This window comes from Heptranchias perlo, chromosome 11 (assembly GCF_035084215.1).
Source record: "Heptranchias perlo isolate sHepPer1 chromosome 11, sHepPer1.hap1, whole genome shotgun sequence".
In the NCBI taxonomy this organism is placed as follows: domain Eukaryota; kingdom Metazoa; phylum Chordata; class Chondrichthyes; order Hexanchiformes; family Hexanchidae; genus Heptranchias; species Heptranchias perlo.
This window is the reverse complement of record NC_090335.1, coordinates 12,046,323-12,064,748: the sequence shown is the minus strand read 5'-3', so window position 1 is coordinate 12,064,748 and position 18,426 is coordinate 12,046,323. Positions and strand designations below refer to the sequence as shown.

Here is an 18,426-nt window from a genome sequence, read left to right as displayed (position 1 = left end):
TGTCGAGCTTCTTGAGTGTTGTTGGAGCTGCACTCATCCAAGCAAGTGGAGAGTATTCCATCACACTCCTGACTTGTGCCTTGTAGATGGTGGAAAGGCTTTGGGGAGTCAAGAGGTGAGTCACTCACCGCAGAATACCCAGCCTCTGACCAGCTCTTGTAGCCATTGTATTTATGTGGCTGGTCCAGTTAAGTTTCTGGTCAATGGTGACCCCCAGGATGTTGATGGTGGGGGCTTCAGCGATGGTAATGCCGTGGAATGTCAAGGGGAGGTGGTTAGACTCTCTCTTGTTGGCGATGGTCCTAACCTGGCACTTGTCTGGTGCGAATGTTACTTGCCACTTATCAGCCCAAGCCTGGATGTTGTCCAGGTCTTGCTGCATGCAGGCACGGACTGCTTCATTATCTGAGCGGTTGCAAATGGAACTTAACACTGTGCAATCATCAGCGAACATTCTCATTTCTGACCTTATGATGGAGGGAAGGTCATTGATAAAGCAGCTGAAGATGGTTGGGCCGAGGACACTGCCCTGAGGAACTCCTGCAACGATGTCCTGGGGCTGAGATGATTGGCTTCCAACAACCACTACCATCTTCCTTTGTGCTAGATATGACTCCAGCCACTGGAGATTTTTCCCCCTGATTCCCATTGACTTCTATTTTACCAGTGCTCCTTGGTGCCCCACACGGTCAAATGCTGCCTTGATGTCAAGGGCAGTCACTCTCACCTCACCTCTGGAATTCAGCTCTTTTGTCCATATTTGGACCAAGGCTGTAATGAGGTCTGGAGCCGAGTGGTCCTGGCGGAACCCAAACTGAGCATCGGTGAGCAGGTTATTGGTGAGTAAGTGCCGTTTGATCGCACTGTCGACGACACCTTCCATCACTTTGCTGATGATTGAGAGTAGACTGATGGGGTGGTAATTGTCCGGATTTGTCCTGCTTTTTGTGAACAGGACATACCTGGGCAATTTTCCACATTGTCGGATAGATGCCAGTGTTGTAGCTGTACTGGAACAGTTTGGCTAGACGTGGGACTAGTTCTGGAGCACAAGTCTTCAGCACTACAGCTGGGATGTTGTCTGGGCCCACAGCCTTTTTTTGTCTCCAGTGCACTCAGCCATTTCTTGATATCACGTGGAGTGAATCGAATTGGCTGAAGACTGGCTTCTGTGATGGTGGGGATATCGGGAGGAGGCCGAGATGGATCATCCACCTGGCACTTCTGGCTGAAGATGGTTGCAAACGCTTCAGCCTTGTCTCTTGTCTGCTGGACTCTGCCATCATTGAGGATGGGAATGTTTACATAGCTTCCTCCTCCCGTTAGTTGTTTAATTGTCCATCACCATTCATGACTGGATGTGGCAGGACTGCAGAGCTTTGATCTGATCCATTGGTTGTGGAATCACTTAGCTCTGTCTATAGCATGTTGCTTCCGCTGTTTAGCATGCATGTAGTCCTGTGTTGTGGCTTCACCAGTTTGGCATCTCATTTTTAGGTACTCCTGGCATGCTCTTCTATACTCCTCATTGAACCAGGGTTTACCCCCTGGCTTGTTGGTAATGATAGTGAGGAATATGCTGGGCCATGAGGTTACAGATTGTGCTGGAATACAATTCTGCGGCTGCTGATGGCCCACAGCGCCTCATGGATGCTCAGTTTTGAGCTGCTAGATCTGTTCTGAATCTATCCCATTTAGCACGGTGACCGTCCAACATGTGTGGCACTGTGTCCTCAGTGCGAAGACGGGATTTCGTCTCCACAAGGACGGTGCAGTGGTCACTCCTACCAATACGGTCATGGACAGATGCATCTGCGACAGGTAGATTGGTGAGGACGAGGTCAAGTAGGTTTTTCCCTCATGTTGGTTTGCTCACCACATGCCGCAGGCCCAGTCTCGAAGTCATGTCGTTCAGGACTTGGCCAGCTCGGTCAGTAGTGGTGCTACCGAGCCACTCTTGGTGATGGACATTGAAGTCCCCCACCCAGAGTACATTCTGTGCCCTTGCTACCCCAGTGTTTCCTCCAAGTGATGCTCAACATGGAGGAGGACTGATTCATCAGCTGAGGGAGGACGGTAGGTGGTAATCAGCAGGAGGCTTCCTTGCCCATGTTTGACCTGATGCCATGAGATTTCATGGGGTCCGGAGTCAATGTTGAGGACTCCCAGGGCCACTCCCTCCTGACTGTATATCACTACCGCCACCTCTGGCGGGTCTGTCCTGCCGGTAGGACAGGACATACTCAGGGATGGTGATGGAAGAGTCTGGGACGTTGGCTGAAAGGTATGATTCTGTGAGTATGGCTATGTCAGGCTGTTGCTTGACTCGTCTGTGGGACAGCTCTCCCAATGTCCCCAGATGTTAGTGAGGAGGACTTTGCAGGATTGACTGGTCTTGGTTTGCCTTTGTTGTGTCTGATGCTGGGTGGTCCGTCCGGTTTTATTCTTTTTATGACTTTATGATTATGTACTCAAGTGCTGCTGTGACTCTTGAACACATAACCTTTTGACTCCAAGGTAGGTGAGTGCTACCAACTGAGCCAAACTGACGCTGCTCCTCAGCCAGCTGTTTTCAATATCACAGGGAGGTTTGTTGTGCCTCCTAGTGGTTAGTTGAGTAGCAAAATTGGCAGATGCTTGAAGACAAAAGATATAGGGGAACTAAATTTAAAAGTAAAGCTGGATAACATAGTGAGTTCCTGAGCCACACAGACCAGGAAGGTGGCAGGTTCTATCCCTGGGCTGTTGTGAATGAGTTGACCTGGTCCCACCAACTCTGAGTTGGGGAGGGGGAAATCAGGAGGCTTCTTTGTTATCCAGTGACTCCTGCTGGAAAGTGGGAATCATGAGTGGCAGTTTTCATGTTCTCTGTAGTTAAGTTGTCTGCCAATAGTCATTGTCTGGACTCACATGACTAATGGCTATTTGGATGAGGAGTAGAGAGTGACTGGTGATGATAGAATTGTATCCAGCATGGGGTTTGATGTCTTTAGCAGCGCAGGAGGTTTAAAAAAAGAACTTTCATTTATATAGAGCCTTTCACGTCTCAGGACATCCCAAAATGCTTTGTGTCAAAATGTATCTGCCTTGGCTCAGTGGTAGCACAGACCTGTGGGGCAGAGGTTGTGAGTTCAGGGACTTGATCACATAATGTAGACTGACACACCAGTGCACTACTACAGGGGTGCTGTCTTTCTACTGAGACGTTAAACCGAGGCCCCATCAGCCCTCTTAAGTGGACGTAAAAGATCCCACGGCACTATTTTGAAGAACAGCAAGGGAGTTCTCCTGGTGACCTGGCCAACATTTATCACTCAACCAATACCTAAACCAGATTATCTGGTCAGTTATTACATTGCTGTTTGTTGGACCAATGAATGAATCACTTTTGAAGTGCAGTCACTGTTGTTTTGTAGGCAAACACGTCAGCCAGTTTGCACTGATCAGGGCCCCACAAACGTCAAATAGGATAAATGACCAGTTAATCTGATTTTAATGATGGTTGAAGCAGAAATATGGGGCAGGACACTGGGGCGAACTCCCCCATCTCTTCTTCAAATACTGCTCTGGGATCTTTTATATCCACCTGAGAAGGCAGACGGGGCTTCATTTTAATGTCGGATCCGAAAGACAGCACCTCCGACAGTGCAGTACTCCCTCAGTACTGCACTGAAGTGTCAGCCTAGATTGTGTGCTCAAGTTCCAGAGTGGATTTTGAACTCACTGCCTTCTTACTCAGTTGAGAGTGCTATCACTGAGCCACGGCTGACACTTCTTAATATATGCACGCAAAGTTAGCCAGAGGATTTAGAAATAGTTAGGAAATGGGAGATAATGACACAGGATATCCTGAAAAAATGAATCAAAAAACAAAATTGTGCAGATGCTGGAAATCTAAACAAAGAGAAAATCCTGCAAACACTCCAAGTCTGGCACAGCATCTGTTGACAGAAGTAACAAGTTAACGTTTCAGGCATTGCCCTTCATGAGAACATAAATATGTATTTCAATTTATGAAATACTTTTAATGTCAAAACAGCTCCAAAGTGCTTTACATATTGCTTTTGAAGTACAGTGTCTGTTATTACGTAGGCAAAGTAAGAGAGGTAGATATTTGTCAATTAATTACTTTCAAATCATGATGGTAATAGATCCTGATGCAGGTGGGATACTCTATTTGATTAGCTGATCACCTGTGGTATTGGTATTTTGTGGTGTGAAGTATGCCTGTGATGTTTAGATGCTAACCAATCCTGTCCCTTTAGGGCCAAATGCTCAGGTCCTCACTCTGGGTAAATGGTCTAAATGGGTCATGAGGACAATGAGAAGCTAATACTGTTGTTGCAAGTTTCTTCAGATTGGCAGCTGCTTGTTTCATCTTTGGGAGAAGATATGGTACCTTAAGGTCAGAAACACAGCAGGAAATAACTGTTTCTCTTTTTTTGTTTAAGGTTGTTCAGTAGTAATTCGGTGTTTTATGTGAAGTGTGATGTCTGATATCAGTCTACAGATTCTTGGGGGGGAAAATGACTGGCACAAAGTAGGTTTGTGAGGTGATCATCTCCCTTTCATGGGCCAATTTAGTGTGTTTTGCACAGTACACTAGATAACGTCACTCGACATAATTGTAGTGATTTTATTTGGAATTGCTAGGCTAATTAATTTTCCAATAACTAATAATGATTTTCATCACCCAGCTGAGGAAACCAAAATGAACCATGAACCAGAATGGTACCGGGGCTAGAAGGATTAAATTATGAAGACATGTTGCATAGACTAGGCTTGTATTCCCTTGAGTATAGAAGACTGAGGCGATCTAATTGAGGTATTTAAGATGATTAAAGGATTTGATAGGGTAGATAGAAAGAAACTGTTCCCTCTGGTGGGTCCAGAACAAGGGGGTAAAACTTTAAAATTAAAGCTAAACCTTTAGGGATGATGTCAGGAAGCACTTCCTCACACAAAGGGTAGTGGAAATCTGAAACTCTCTTCCCCCAAAAGGCTGTGGATATTGAACTGAAAATTTTAAAACTGAGATTGATAGATTTTTGTTAGACGAGGGTATTCAGGGATATGGAACCAAGGTGGATAAATGGAGTTAAGATACAGATCAGCCATGATCCCATTGAATGGCGGAACAGGCTCGAGGGGCTGAATGGCCTACTTCTCTTACTCTGTTCCTAAATTGTGCCCAGAAGCTCTAAGCTGTGGTTTGTCATTGGAACTCTATAACATGGGGATAGCCACTTAACCAATTTGTTTTTTGGTTTGCTTTCCAATAGAAAAAGAAAAAGGAACCGGTGTACACACACTACTGCGACACCTGCGACCGAGGATTCAAAAACCAGGAGAAATACAGCGAGCATATGTCTCAGCACATCCAGGTAAGAGTACAGCAAGTTGTCCAAGTGTCTACAGTTAGCAGAACAGCGTACTGCATTTACGGAGCATGGTTGGGGCGGTGGGGGGGGGGTTGTCCGAATGACCGGGTAAGCCAAGCTGCAGCGCCCGAACCAGCGGCATTGAAGTAATGCACGGCGTCCATTTGCCCTGTCACGATTCTGGATGCGGGGCGGTGGGTTAAACACTGGCCTTTCACCTCAGGAACTTGAGTGCAGGTCCAGCCCAGGCTGATGGGATGAAATTATCCTCTGCTGGCTGTAAGCGTCCCGTTTGGGCAATCTCAATGAGATCCGAGCGGACAAGGGACGACAGCACAAAATTGCCCCTCATTCTGCACCAATTGCCACTGTCCTTCAGACAGGATTCAGCATGGTTGGTGTGGGGAAATGGGGGGCAAAAATTCTACACTCGTGTAGGTAGGAAGAGCTCTTTCGAAGTTGGAGTTGAAGCATGTTGGGCCAGAGCGGAGGGCACTTCACTCTATATCAGGCTGTGCAATACCTTACACTGGGAGCGCTCAACTCGCTGATGCCGGATGCCTGAAATGAGAAGAATTCCCTTCCCCAGCAAAAAAACAAATAAAATTATCGACTTGTAAATTAGTCAGAGGGACAGAACGTACTGATTTGAGAAGGGTCATTAAGGCTGAATTGCGGAGTCCTGAAACCCTCAGCACTTATTCCACAGTTGAGGTGACAGAATAATTATAATAATAACCGTTACTTAGCTGCAACAAACTTTCTCACTAGTTACTTCAGACATGCCAGACCAGTCCAATCTGCGCAGACAAGTCCATAATAACCATCTTGTGTGTGTTCTCAGTTTCAATGTTTGATAGAAAGGTCCATAGGATTCTCAAAAAGTCCAAAGTTAGTGGAGGCTCTGCACATTTTATCTTTTTAGCTTTGAGTATTGTAACAAAAAAAGTGTACAAATTAAACACAATCAGGCTATTTGAGGCTATTTTATACCTGCCATCTATATAAAACTTGGCCAAAAAGTTGTTCCATGGTCTGTTTATGGGTTAAATTGCAGGCTTCTGTTTCGTACATTGAACTCTCCAAAGTCTGGTCCGTTCACTTTTATAATCTTCACCTGGACAGTAAAAAGTTTTAAATAGGATTCTTTCTGAGGTCATTAGCAGCCTCTTGTCACCAGATCATGTCACCTAACCGCTTTTGACTGAAATTATGTAGGAATCCATACAGGGTATGTTTTACATAGGAATTTATATACAGGGTAAATTTCCCCGTCGCCATGGCTATGGTGGTGCATTGCAATGGACACTTGGTTGTAGACTCGAGCACTGATTCATCTTGCTGGATATCTACTCAATGTGTGCCATGTGTAGGGGCCTGTAGTTCAACACTAGAATTAAAATAACACACATATTGCACCAGTGCATGTGCCAGTTCCTGGTTTTCTCACTGGGAATGTGCTGTACATGCATTTTGCCCCGTATAAAATGAGCAGTGAGTGGTAGGCTGACAGATGTGGAAGTGGAATTTATCCTTCGGGTTTGTGAGAGCTGAGTTTTTCCAGTGTTGCTGTTTTTTGGCTTTTCTTTTCGTCCAGGAGTCTTGACAGTAAGATATTCTCTTGCTTCAATTAAAATTTTGCAAATGGGAATTCCAATGGGGGATTATTCTTTTGTGTTAATTGGAGGAGGGGGAAAAAAAGGAGGGGATGAAAAGAGGGATGTCAGAGGCAGACTGGCTGCAGCTATCCTTATCCATTACAGCCATGTGTACAGACCCAGGCACCCATACCTGGGAATATCCAAGAGAGAACTGCTTTCTCAGGCCTTGCTTTGGCAGGGAGGCGGCAATGGAGTTGTGGTGCCAATTTGAATCTAACCCACTGATGAGCTGCGCTACAGGGGCCAGCACTGCCAGTGGCAGCCAAGATCACCGTAGCCCTGAACGTTTATGCCCGAGTCTCAAAGGTTTCATGGCAACATTTAGACCAAGCCATAGCTCACTGCTATAGTTCACTGATGCATTGCTCATCAAAGCATGTTGTCACTTGCCTCATGGCAAACCAGCAGAACACAGAGAGGGCAGTGGAATTTTTTTTGCACTGTAAGGTTCCCCAAAGTCTAGGGCGTCATTGATGGCACACATGTGCCCCCGAACACAATTGGATTAATGTCGCCTTCATGAACTGCAAAAGCTTTCACTCCATTGACGTGTAGGTGATCAGTGACTATCAACACTGCATCAGGCAAGTGAATACCTGCTTCTCAGGCAGCAGTAACAACGCCTTTGTTTATAAGGCAAGCAGTGTCAGGATTATTTGACAGAGAGAGAAGGCTTCAGGGAGCGGCACTACGGAAACTAAGGCTATCCTCTTCAGCCTAAGCTCCTGACGTTATTGAGGCAACCACAGACGGTAGCTGAACACAGATGCAAGGCCTATGCAGCCAGCGGGATCATTATTGAACTCGTTGTACAGACATCATGAAACAGTGTTTTAGATAACTGACAGATCAGGATGTTTTACATTACAGTCCCATCAGGGTCTCAAAAGATCTGCTGCAAGCTGCACAACTTTACCACCCAGAAAGGTGTGGGGTGGAAGTTGGGTGCCCATCATGAGCAGAGCATGATGGGGTCCCAGAAGAAGTTCCTGCTGAGCCACCTTTGTGAGCAGCAAGAACTAAATAGCGGGCTCTGATCAACACGACTCTGCAGTACTGAGGGAGTGCTGCACTGTCGGAGGGTGCTGTCTTTCTTACGAGACATTAAACTGAGGCCCCATCTGCCCTCTCAGGTGGATGTCAAAGATCCCACGGCAATATTTGAAAGAGATGGAGAGTTCTCCCTGGTGACCAGATTAGTCATTATTTTGTTGCTGTTTGTGGGAGCTTGCTGTGCACAACTTGGCCGCCACATTTCCTACATTACAAGTGACTACACTTCAAAAATACTTAATTGGGACGTGCTGAGGTCGTGAAAGGCGTTGTATAAATGCAAGTCTGTCTTTCTTTCATTTTGGTTCTGTATTTGAAGCTTGGAAAGAGCCTTTTGAGGACTGAGCATACAGTCTCGGTTATGGTTAAACTGGGTGAGAGGAAACTCGCTGTGGCGTGTACCATTTTCCCACCTATTTGATATAGTGAAATACTGGCTAGTCTTGCCTTGCCCGTTTTTATGAAGCTATTAACATTTTTTTTACTCAACTGCACCCGTGTCCTTTGGCTGTTTGACACAGAAGTTATTGTGTCTGCAAGCTTCCTGCTAAGCAGACTGTACACTAGTCCTGTGAACTGCACAACCCTCCCCTTTGCTGCACCCTTTTAAGAGCTGCAGCTGCGTGGTGTTCCCTGCCCTTGACTGACGACAATCTCCAGCTGACGGGCCGGGACCTCGCTGTGTACACAGGCTGACCGTGGGATATCCTGCAGGGTTGGCCTGGCACATTGTCACCTGCTTCAGCATCAGCGCCGGTTTTAGCAAGCCTCCCTCTTGCCATATATTCTTGTGTATAAGGTGACCCACATATAAGATGGCTCCACCCTAAGTACTGCCTCAAAATCACAATCCATGATCCTTGGATGCCCACGCTACAAATCCCCTATCCACCAATATTCTCACCTATTGGCTGGGGTATTCCAACCAGCGCATCTCTACCACCTATTGCTCAGCTTTTCTTCCACTAGTTCCCTCCATCGCTGTGATATTTAAATGTCATTTCTCTCTTCCAACTCCAGTCCAAGCTCCTGCTAATGCTTCAAAATCATGCCTGCCATTTATAAGAAATCTATTTTGATCACCTAGCTTTGGCATCACATCTGATTTGAGATTCTGCTATTTTTCTGTGGGGGAAAAGGCACTTCAGCCTCCTTTTAACATGTCTTTTGTGCTTTTTTTGTCTAGCTTAATAATTTTGTTAAAACTTATTTTAGCCACGAAAGGGAACCAATTAAACAAATAGGTTTTGTGGTTTAACATGTTCTAATCCAAAACTGCTTATTTTAATTTTAAAAAAATTATTTATCTCCTAATGTTCAAAAATACAAGTAGTAATTTCATTTTCAAAGTAAAGTTATCCCTACAGGAAAGACAGATGTTTGGACTAAAGCCAGCACTCTGAGCCAAGCACTGCTCAGCTGTTTAAAGTGTCAGTAAGTAGTTTCATTGAAAAGCTCACTTGCAGTTCGATGGTTGAGAGGCCCAATGTGCTGCTCAGCCCCTATGATATAGATCAGTCTTCCAAATAACTGAAGGTGACAGGCATTTTGAGCCACCTCAGCCGACTGTAAAAAAAAAATTCTGTGCTCCCAAACTTGCAAACTGTCAAAGCGCTGTGAGCCCTGAGCAGTGCTTAGCAGCATAAGGCAACCTCTGGTGCCAAACAAGACAATAAATCTCTTGTCTTATATTCATATATATACGGTAGCAGTTTTCATTGCTTTCATTTGTGCTTCAAATCAGATTCAAATGAATTTTACATTAATTTTTTTTTACTAATGGACCTTCTGCAGCACTGCTTTATTTATGTCTTTGTGGTCTGCTGAGAAATGGAAGTGAGGCCTGGGAGTTCTTCATGTGGGAAGAATGACCCAGTCAGGTGTGGTGGAATAATTTGCCTAGGTTAGAATAAGGCTGCATATGGTGACACCACAAGTCCTGGCCAGAATGGAGATAATTGCTTCATTCTCCCGTCAGTCACGCCTGGAGACCACACTGCTGTAAGTGACTGGGATTGATTTTACGCGCATAATTTGTATTATGTAACTCTCCTCCACTCACTGCTGGAGAAATAATCCTGCTTTTATTGGGAGACTTTGCTGTAGTTTCGGTCATAGTTTGCTGTAATTCGTAGAGATTCTGTTTAAATAGACTGTAAAATACACTGTCCTGCCGTAAGTCCTGTCCTGCCTCCAACTCATTGGCTGACACAGTGTTGTCGATACTCACTTTGTTAGAATGAACCTGTTTGTGTAAAAATAAATTTGCCCGTGATTAAGAGTGACATAGAAGGATTACACCAAAGTGTTCTGTCATATATCTTCCAAAATATATTCATTTGAGAAAAGGCTGCAGTGAAGAGTACTGGAAAAGAGGACAGCTTAGTGAGAGAAGGCAGAGAGGCTGTTGGTGGCCATAATCCCCCCCCCCCCCCCCCCATTGTTTATGGGACTGTCTCATGGTGTAAATGGAGTGGTTTTAGAAAGAGTAGCTCAATGCAGAGAACTGGACTCCAGCTCCCGGTCAGCGTGCAAGTGAAACGTTGATGTGGAAACTTGTGTTTTAATCAATTGACTTTACTTGTGCATGAAAAACACGTTTATGCCAAGAGCTGCAGGGTAGTTGTATGTACCCGATATGTTGATCTGAGCCGTGAGTTTCCATTCAACTTTCCGAGAGGTTGACCCAACTGGTGATGCTTTTGAGGATGAAGGTTCTTGCGGCTGACGCTTGACACTTGCACGCTCCCTCTTACACAACTTTTCACCCCGCTCCAGCAAGGCTGCCCAGACACTGGTAATCTCACTGTGTGGCACTGGTTGTGTCGTGGAATGGGTCACGGAGGAGTCTCTGACCTTGTTCCACCCGTTCTTCCAGCTGCATGAAGAAAAGCAGACTCGATATTAAAAAAAAAAAATTTGTCTGTGTGTAAAAATCAGAATGTGATACATGGGATCTCTGCCACTTTAATGCTAGTCATAACATTACTGAGCCAACCACATAGTTCCCTCTTCAGTAGGACATGGGTTAAAATGTTATCAGATCTGTTCGCACTCATGTACAATCTCAGCCAATTGTACTTTTAACGACTTACAATTTGACTATTGTTATATCATTAGTCCTACTAATAATTTTCCACAAATATAAAACTTTTTAGTTTGCTTGTGTATCTTTTCTGTTGTTGTGGTACAGTTGAACCTTCTCGTCAGACGTCTTGGGATTTAAGGGTCAGTAACATTGAGCACGGGGATGATAGGAAAAATAAATCAAATTCTATTTCTGTAAACAGCATGCTTCCGGACACAAGAGAAGGCCGAACTCAACAGACAGTATCCACCTGCATGTAGTAGCAAACAATAAAATATAGTCCACTACCTGGTACTGTAATGCTATAAGTACTGCTTGAAAAATTGCTTGTGCTTTAATGTGCAGTAAGTCTGCCAGCTGCTGAGATAGGAAGCTGCCTTGCTGAACAGAGCAGAAGCTGAAGGGAGCAGTATATCTACAGTTTACGTTGACCTCCATTCAGCTTTTGCTGCTCCGTCTGTCATTGACCAAGGCGCGAAAGAGTTGCTCTGCAGCAAGATTTTTGCTGCGCTCTCCTCCTGAGCTGACACTGCAGTACAGTACCGAGGGGGTGCTGCGTTGTCGGAGGTGCTGTTAGTACACAGTGGATTCAGCTTTACGCTGAGGCTAAATTTAATTCAGAGCGAAAGTCCCTTCTCCAAGGAGTGTCATGCCACTTAACTCAGGATTCAGGCTGAATTTGCATTACAAACTAGCGTTGGTGCTAAGTAAAATGCAGATGCTACAAATTGTGCTGCTGCTTGTCCAACATCCAGTATTGGATGAGCAGAAATATTGGCAAGACCGAAGCCATTGTCTTTGGCCCCCGCCACAAACTCCATTCCCTAGCCACCGACTCATCACCCTCCCTGGACATCGAGTCTGAACCAAACTGTTTGCTTCTTTGGCCTATTTGACCCTGAGCTGAGCTTCCGACCACATATCCTCTCCATCACTAAGACCACCTACTTCCACCTCTGTAAAATCTCTCGTCTGCACCCCTGCCTCAGCTCATCTGCTGCTGAAACCCTCATCCATGCTTTTTTACCACCAGACTCGACTGTTCCAATGCTCTACTAGCCGGCTTCCCATCTTCCATCCTTCATAAACTTCAGCTCATCCAAAATCTGCTGCCTGTATCCTAATTCGCACTCCCGTTCACGTTGGCTCCCGGTCCAGCAACGTCTCAAATTTAAAATTCTCATCCTTATGTTCAAATCCCTCCAGGGCTTTGCCCTTCTCTACCTCTGTAACCTCCTACAACTCTCTGAGAACTCTGTGCTCCTCCAATTCGGGGCTCTTGTGCATCTCCACTTTCCTTCATCCCACCATTGGCAGTCGTGCCTTCAGCTGTCTAGGCCCTAAGCTCTGGAAGTCCCTCCCTAAACCTCTCCGCATCTCCATCTCTCCTCCTTTAAGATACTCCCTAAAACCTATCTCTTTGATCAAACTTTTGGTCATCTGTCCTAATATCTCCATTTGTGGCTCTGTGTCAATTTTTGTCTGATTACACTCCTGTAAAGTGCCTTGGGATGTAAATGCATTATATAAATGCAAATTGTTGTACAAATGCATTCTTCAAAAAAAATTACACATGCTCTTCAGGGAGCAAATTTAAATAGATTTTCATATACTACCAAAGCATGCTCAGTGTCCAAGTGAGAAATATGCCGTGGAAGAAGGGTATTGCTTCCCAATAATCCTTAGGAAACAACGTTGTGACGGTGTAGCAGGTCACAGTATGTGTGTGTTGAGTGCTCCCACCCTAGGTATAAAACCAGACATTATAAGCACACTCCCTTAGATCCACCTTTGGGATGTGTCTGTTCTGTCCATCTTAAAGTTCCCAATGCCTCCTCACTGGTTCTTCAGTAGCCTGCCAGGTAGCACCCAGAAACAGTTGTGGTGATTCAATCAGAGTGTGTGAACAATATACCTGTATATTAACTGGAAATGTTCCAATTAGTATGTGTAAATAATAAGTCATTACCTGCCACTTGTCATCTGCAACTTGGAAGTTATCCAAATCCTTCTTTCGGCTGGCACTGATATTAGAATGTGTTTCAATGGGGAACATGGTAATACTACACGTTAGTATCAAATCTGTCTAAATATAATATTTGAAAATGAGGGCTGCTTGTTTAAAAGAAATTACACACTTCATTTCCTTCCTGTTTCCAATTTCTAAGCTGTGTGGGTGAGCAAGCAAACTGTTCCTGTGTCATTCTGTGCAGCAGCTGCCCGTAGGTGCTCAGGTTAAGGAATTTAACCATCCCTCAAATCTCTTCTATGGATTGGTTAACTTCCAAAAACATACTGTAAACAGAGCAGTTAAAAGATAGTAACATCACAGACGATGATCTCTTTTGAAAATTTGTGATCACTTTTAGAGGGGAGCTGAAAGCAACTGAAGAAATTGAGACCATCAATAGAGAAATCCCAATATAGAAAGAAAGGATTTGCATTTATATAGTATCTTCCATGACCTCAGGATGTCCTAAATTGTTTCACTGCCATTGAAGTACTTTTGAAGTGTAGTCACTGTTGTAATGTAGGGAAACACAGTAGCCAATTTGTCCCACAAACGACAATAAGATAAATGACCAGGTAATCTGTTTTAGTGATATTAGTTGAGGGATAAATATTGGCCAGGACACCAGGAGAACTCCGCTTCTCTTCCAAGCATAATGCCATGGGAGATTTTACGTCCACCTGAGGGCTAACAGGACCTCAGTTTAACGTCTCATTCAAAAGACGGCACCTCTGACAATGCAGCACTCCCTCAGTACTAGGGAGCCTAGATCATGTGTTCAAGTCTCCGGAGTGGGACTTCAGCTGACCTTCTGACTCAGAGGTGAGGGTGCTACTACTGACACCATTATTGGACGATTCACTTGTATTGAATGAAATTAGATGAATATAATATGCGTGCAATGTTTCCAATAGTTTTGTTCAGTGTTTCAAGTTACAGGACCTAATCTTTTTTTAAGCCTACCACAATTACTTCTTGTAACATACAAAGCCCTTCTGTAGTGAATTCTTGTTCAGCCCTGGTACAGTGTTACTGCCTCGGCTGCACTTACATATTGAAATGCAAATGTCAGCTGAATTTTAAATTGATGCATTTCTAACATTTATTCAAACATAATTTTGGTCTGAATCTGACTGTATTGTACAAACACATATTGCAGCATTTATGCTAACTCATTCCTGTGGTTGAACTGGAATGAACTATTAAAAAATGTAGCTAAGGAGGTCATTCAGCCCATCGTGCCTGTGCTAGCTCTTCAACAGGAGCTGTCTCCCTTAATTCTCTTTCCCTGTATCCTTTCATATTCTCCTTTTTCAACTATTTATCCAATTCCCTTTTAAATGATATAGTCTCTGCCTCAACAGCCGCTTGTGGTAAAGCACTCCGCATTCTAATAACCCTCTGTGAATATTTTTTTTTAACTTCCCCCTTCGCTTAATGTGCAGTCAGATTCTTTCTCAATCTGTTAGGTGCATTCTTTTACTCCAATTGAGCTGACCAATGGCGGGCTCGTGTTCTGCTTTGCTCAATAAACTGACACGTCGCGAACTGGAGTGTTTTTCTCTTTAGTCGCGTGAGGTGAAGGTTTCCACTGTTCACTAGTTACAGCAAGATCAAAAATACATGTATAAAGAACGCATTTACAATCGCGCTGTAAATAGCGAACAGAGGAAATTCCCACCCACCTGATATTGAGTGAAATGTTTCTCCACTAAAAGCAGGTGGAAAGTTTTAGCAATTCACAGTTTTGTATCAGGGTTGCTTTAACAACAGTAAATGAACAATTTTTTAAAAAAGGGGAAATGACCACTTTTATTAAATGAAAGTGAATTAGTCTTGCAGTTTTGGTGCTGAGGTCACAGAGGGCACAACTCTTGATGGATGCCAATAAAATTTGATGAGCTAGTACAATATATTATTAACCCAGACCTTTCTGTCTGTTTCTGGCAGTGCAAAGTGAAGGGTTGCAGTTTCAGTGCCCATGAGAAGCTGGTTCAGATTCACTGGAAAAACGTAAGTGTTGTACTTAATCTATTGAATGATGTGATTGGTAAAGAATTAAAACAAATTAAGTGCTTTATTGTGCTGAGTTTTGGCGTTTTTCAATCTGTTACATCGTTTAGTGAGAGCAAGTTGGATAGCTGTGACTGAATGCAGTCTAATCTTTGTTTACTCCTTTATTATTTGTAAACAGGCACATGGGCCAGGAGCAAAAAGAATTAAGCTGGATACAGTAGAGGAAATCGCCAAATGGCGTGAGGAGAGAAAGAGGTGAGCATTTGTTCGCGTGACTTATAGATTGTTATAGATTGTGTTATATTGTTTACATATCAAGAGTTTACAGGTGTGCCTTTGAAATAACAGGAGTTACGGTGCAGCTTCAGCCTGAGCAGGAGGCACGGCTTTCTTGATAAATACCATCCCTGAAGAAACAGACCTAGGCCTAGGTTTTTTCACCTGGCTAGAAAGTTGTGTTTACGTGACGTCAAACTTGGGTTCTAGAAGTCTGACGACAGTGGGAGGTTGGGAAGACTGCGGGAGGTGAGGAGCTTCACAGTTTTGAGGTTGTTGAAGAGAATGCGTTAGAGTAGGAGACTTGTGTTTAAAACGCTGGGACCGTAGGTGGGTTGGTGGGGGGGGAGGTGGAGAGGGGGGAGGAGGAGGAGGAGGAGGAGGAGGAGGAATAATAATAATAATGATCATGTGTAGGACAGGGTAACTTAGAAGGAACAAGAAGGCAAAGTGTGGAGGAGCAGTGAATCCCGCCGGATTGGTGGCGGCACAGGCTTTGTGCCCACCCATCCCCGTGCACTCTGACCCCGGTGGGTGTTCCAGGGCCCGGCTCATATGAATTTTTGTGGTGGGCTCCGGGCTTTACCTGCGGTGCTGCTGGGCCGCCTGCTTTGGCTGAGGGGCGGGGAGGGAAATTGTCATGTGCTGCAGCATAGTGTGACAGCCAGGCTTTCCGTTAGATCCTCACTGTTTAAAGGTTACCATCTGGAAGAGAAAGAAAGAAAGGCCTTGCATTCATATAATGCCTGATCACGTCTTCAGAACGTCTGAAAGCACTTCACATCCAATGAAGTGCGGCGACTGTTATGTAGGCAAATGCGGCAGCCAAGTGATGCACAGCAATATCCCACAAACAGTGCACGAGACTAGTTAATCTATATTTAGAGCTGCCTTGATTGATAAAATTCACATTTATATTCCTTTTTCACGAGCTTCTCATCCTCTCCAATGCACTTTCCCATCTCATTTTCTGTTGTATCTATGTTTGTTTCCCCTTATATTTTTAATATGACACTGCCTGTGTCCCTCCCTCTGATTCAAGGCAATGAGCAGCCTTCCCCGACTTGAGGCAGCTTTTTCGCTCCTTTGTGTTCCTCTCCATCAGCTATCCCTTTTCATTTGCAATGGGAATCAATACTTATAAGTAAATACGACCTTGTTCTGAAGATTGAAAACTGTTCACTTACTTTGTGCTGTTACTGAGCACTTCTCTGCCTTTCAGCAAATTGGCTCACAGCTTGGTACTTGCACTGCACTAAAGGCCAGTGCCCAGTTCTGAAACAGCTTGCATTTTTATATCATGACCTCAAGACATCCCAAGGTGCTTCCCGTACAATAAGGTGGTTTTGAAGTGAAGTCACTGTTGTTACATAGGCAAACACAGCAGCTAATTTCTGCACAGCAAGATCCCACAAAACAGTAAATAAATAACTGGTTAATCTGTTTTGGTGGTGCTGGTTGAAGAAGGACTGTTGGCCAGGACAACTGGAGAACTCCCTTCTCCTCTTTGAATAGTCCCATGGAATCTTTTATGTCCCCCAGAGCAGACAGGCGGGGCATCAGTTTGATGTCTCATCCAAAAGGAAGCATCTCTGACCATAAAGCACTCCCTCCGTATTGCACTGAAGTGTCGGCATAGCTTAACGTACTTGGAGTGGGCGTGAACCCTGACCTTCTGCCTCCGAAGCAGAAGTGCTACCAACTGAGCCACTTCCGAAAGTTTGTATTGTTTTCACATTTTGTGCTTTGCATGTGTGTGCTCAATTCATGCTGAACTGCCTGCTTTCACCCAGCATGGTTTTAGTTGGTTTTGATACTTACACTTGGGCAGCACTTGAGGGAGCTTACAGATTGCCTATAAATTACAGATCTCTCTGAAACGCAGTTCAATTTTGGAAGGCATGGCAAAAAGCATTGTGCATTGAACTAAACCCCCCCTATCACTGCGCTCGTCACTGAAACCTTGAGCAAAATGTCACAGACCCTTCTCCAGTTTGTTTTGTTTTCTTCTCTTTGCTTGCCAAAGCTGCCATTCAGGAAAGCTACTGGAATGTGCCTGAGCTAATTGCTTCCTCGAAATTATCCGTAAATAGAAGTTATCAATTAATTTACATGCTTGGGAGGAAAAGGTATTTGTCGAATTGTGTGAAATCTTCCGTCAATGTAATTCCTGGTGACAACCAGTCTTGTCGAGTGTTTTGTTCTGTTACTTTCTATTGAAAAATAACATCACGCCACAAACTATGTGAAAATTCTACAGGGTGAATTTTGTCAAGCAGAACGGTATGTGTAATATTCTGCAGGAAACTCTCCAGTGATCTCGTGTCAAACCTGAACCTGGTGGGAGACCAGGTCATGCATGACTGCAAGCTCTCTGTTTTGTGGTAGAAAGTATGTTACTTATCGGCAGGAAGAACAAAGGAGGGGAAGTTAGAATTCTTTTCAGAGAGAGCAATTAGAATGTGGAATACTTTACCATGAGTGGCAATTGAGGCAAGAGACCAGACTGTCTTTTAAAAGGGAAATGGATAAGTATTTGAAAAGTAAAAGTGGGCAGGAAAATGGAATTAGAGTCGGCAACTCCAGTTGCAGTACAGGCACGATGGGCCGAATGGCCTCCTCCTGTGTTGTAACAATGATTCTAGTACAGTGGAATCATTTTCAAACACTCTTTCTGAATTGTACCAAGCCCCGTTCCATGCGACCACCTCTTGACATGAATTTAGTTTGCGCGATCAGCTGTCAGATAATTTTTACACAATGCACTTGTGCAAAGAGTTTTGCCCTGTGCTACACATTGTGGCTCCAAAATTTATTGAAATAACGCCACATTTATATTGGCAAAAGGAGGCCCGGTTCATTCCAAAATGTGACCTTTGTTTCTGAATCACTCAGATTATACACTGGCACCAGCATAATCCAGCCCCACCTCAATGGTAG

General features: G+C 44.3%; 1 protein-coding gene across 1 annotated transcript in view; it reads left to right on the top strand.

The window, feature by feature from the left end:
• The window catches only part of nufip1 (nuclear FMR1 interacting protein 1), a 44,357-nt gene that overhangs the window by 4,632 nt on the left and 21,299 nt on the right, over window positions 1-18,426 (top strand). Inside the window, exons 3-5 of the mRNA XM_067992527.1 lie at window positions 5,283-5,384; window positions 15,145-15,207; window positions 15,389-15,465. Coding sequence (XP_067848628.1) covers window positions 5,283-5,384; window positions 15,145-15,207; window positions 15,389-15,465 — 242 coding nt within the window. The remainder of the gene's footprint in view (window positions 1-5,282; window positions 5,385-15,144; window positions 15,208-15,388; window positions 15,466-18,426) is intronic.